Source organism: Nanorana parkeri, unplaced genomic scaffold, assembly GCF_000935625.1.
Source record: "Nanorana parkeri isolate BGI_ZX_2015 unplaced genomic scaffold, ASM93562v1 scaffold981, whole genome shotgun sequence".
Lineage (NCBI taxonomy): Eukaryota > Metazoa > Chordata > Amphibia > Anura > Dicroglossidae > Nanorana > Nanorana parkeri.
The window spans coordinates 665,735-666,867 of NW_017307249.1; the positions used below are offsets into that span (position 1 = coordinate 665,735).

At 44.0% G+C, this 1,133-nt stretch overlaps 1 protein-coding gene across 1 annotated transcript in view; it reads right to left on the reverse strand.

Moving 5' to 3' along the window:
• Positions 1–1,133, reverse strand: part of GALT (galactose-1-phosphate uridylyltransferase) — an 8,538-nt gene that overhangs the window by 4,625 nt on the left and 2,780 nt on the right. Inside the window, exon 5 of the mRNA XM_018566833.1 lies at positions 222–354. Coding sequence (XP_018422335.1) covers positions 222–354 — 133 coding nt within the window. The remainder of the gene's footprint in view (positions 1–221; positions 355–1,133) is intronic.

Consider the following 1,133-nt stretch of genomic DNA (forward strand, 5'->3'; position numbering starts at 1 on the left):
GGGGGGGGGGGTGATAACAGTGCAAAAGTGGCAGAACTATTAGGGGATAGTGCTAAGTGACTGGGGCATTGGTGACAGGGTGTATCAGTGACCTTTTATTGGTGACAGAGAAAGTGTACAGGTGAGTGGTGAAATAGTGACAGAGATGCAGCAGATAGCAGGGAGCGCAGGTAGCGGGTGTCAGCAGGAAGAGATGTGAGAAGGACATATAAAGCACTCACTGTCTCTCTCCGTGCTGTTCAGGTCCTGCAAGCGGGTCACATGACGGCGAGGCAGCAAAAGGGTCTGAAACGGCCAAACTGCCCAGTATGGGACAAGTACCAGCCAGTCGTCATTACTCAGAACTAGACGCTCCTGTGGAGAGAGAAAGGCAGAGAGTGTGTGTGGCGGGTACAGGATGAAAGAGAGAAAGAATGAATGAGAGCGAGAAAGAGTGAAGAAAAGAACGTAAAGACAAAGCAAAGAGGAAAGGAAAGACAAAGCAATGAGGAAAGGAAAGGAAAGACAAAGCAATGAGGAAAGGAAAGACAAAGCAAAGAGGAAAGGAAGGGAAAGACAAAGCAAAGAGGAAAGGAAGGGAAAGACAAAGCAATGAGGAAAGGAAAGACAAAGCAATGAGGAAAGGAAAGACAAAGCAATGAGGAAAGGAAAGACAAAGCAAAGATGAAAGGAAAGACAAAGCAAAGATGAAAGGAAAGACAAAGCAAAGAGGAAAGGAAAGACAAAGCAAAGAGGAAAGGAAAGACAAAGCAATGAGGAAAGGAAGGGAAAGACAAAGCAATGAGGAAAGGAAAGGAAAGACAAAGAGGAAAGGAAAGACAAAGCAATGAGGAAAGGTAAGGAAAGACAAAGCAATGAGGAAAGGAAAGACAAAGCAAAGAGGAAAGGTAAGACAAAGCAATGAGGAAAGGTAAGACAAAGCAAAGAGGAAAGGAAAGACAAAGCAATGAGGAAAGGAAGGGAAAGACAAAAGCAAAGAGGAAAGGAAGGGAAAGACAAAGCAATGAGGAAAGGAAAGACAAAGCAATGAGGAAAGGAAAGACAAAGCAATGAGGAAAGGAAAGACAAAGCAAAGAGGAAAGGAAAGACAAAGCAATGAGGAAAGGAAAGACAAAGCAAAGAGGAAAGGAAAG